General features: G+C 38.4%; 1 protein-coding gene across 1 annotated transcript in view; it reads right to left on the reverse strand.

Annotated features, from left to right (window-relative positions):
• Positions 1–8: 8 nt before the first annotated feature.
• Positions 9–1337, reverse strand: part of LOC100946660 (putative protein FAM220BP) — an 11047-nt gene continuing 9718 nt past the window's right edge. The window contains exon 2 of the mRNA XM_012810773.2: positions 9–1334. Coding sequence (XP_012666227.1) covers positions 844–1334 — 491 coding nt within the window. The 3' untranslated portion in view covers positions 9–843. The remainder of the gene's footprint in view (positions 1335–1337) is intronic.

Raw genomic sequence — 1337 nt, forward strand, 5'->3', positions numbered from 1 at the left:
TGGGAGTCCTTAAAAACATATATCCTTAAATGACCTTTATTAAAGTTATCAACAAACAAAAGGAGTTACCTCAGAAAAATCTTAGTGTAAAAGATACCTCAATTCCTAGAACATGGGAAATTTGTATAAAGGAAGTACCTGATTTGCCTCTCTATAACTGAGCAACATCAAATAGTATCAAGTTCCTTTTTATTTAAGGTAACACTGCTTGGGTTCCTAGTTTGAGAAAGGATTATTCTAAAGGTAAGTTTAATATTGCAACTTTCACCATAGGACCTCCATCTAAATTGTATTTGAAGAGGAATGAAAGGGGTGTGAGAAAGATAGGAAATTAAAATCGTTCCACAAAATGGAGAAATGATAACAGCTTACCAAAAACTCATCAAGGCCTAATAACAATACAGTGGGGGTAAATATTACAAATATCCACTTCCATTAGGTGATCAAAGACAAATGGAGGAGACACACAGCATGTGGGACAGTAGCCCTTCAAGAATGGGTACTGAAGATATGTAGAGAACTTCACGTTAAATCAGAATGTTCTAATCTGATATTTATACAGGTTATATCAATACTCTCCTAAATGGTTTCCCAGTCCTGAATGTCTTTCAAGCACAATTTAAAACAAGCTACAAAATTTTCTTCTTCATTAACTAGTTTCCTCCGAGTTAAAGCTCAACTTACTTTGGTCATACAAACCAAAGCAGGAACTTAAGGGTTGCATGGTTTCCATATAGATTTAATGTTAAAGAAATCATTCTAAAACGACTTTTAAAATTAATCTATTTTTATTGTTCTGCTTGTACCTTAACTATGGCATAATGGATCTGCTAATTCAAAAGGTCATAGAGCCAGTAACCCCCATGTTATCTGCAGACCAATTGAGGTACTTTCTACACTTGAAAGCATTTTCTTATATTCTATTGTTTGCTTTGAAAACATGGGTTTTAAATGTTCAAGGAAAATGTGTTTTGTCTCATCATTCAGGAGTACTTCAGGACATGTGTGCGGTACTGCAGACAGGACAGAATGCAGGCAAGACGGTTCCAACTCAGAGCCCAGGACCTCAGGAAAAGCACTTGGTGGGTCATCCTTATAAATTTCCATTCCCAACAGTTCTTGATGGCAAGGCAGTCCTGACACCCCAAACTCTCCTTTGGAGCACTGTCCTCTGTGGCTGCCCATGGCTCTGGGCCCTCTTCCCAGCCAGTCCCTCCCCAGAGCTTCCACAACACTCCAGGACACTCCAGGAAAATGCTCTTCTGCAGGAACAGAGAACAGACCCATGGCTTTGCTTGGAGTGGCTGCTGAATCTGAATTTCTTCTTATTGATTCTT

Source organism: Otolemur garnettii, unplaced genomic scaffold, assembly GCF_000181295.1.
Source record: "Otolemur garnettii isolate 467f Iridium unplaced genomic scaffold, OtoGar3 scaffold00142, whole genome shotgun sequence".
NCBI lineage: Eukaryota > Metazoa > Chordata > Mammalia > Primates > Galagidae > Otolemur > Otolemur garnettii.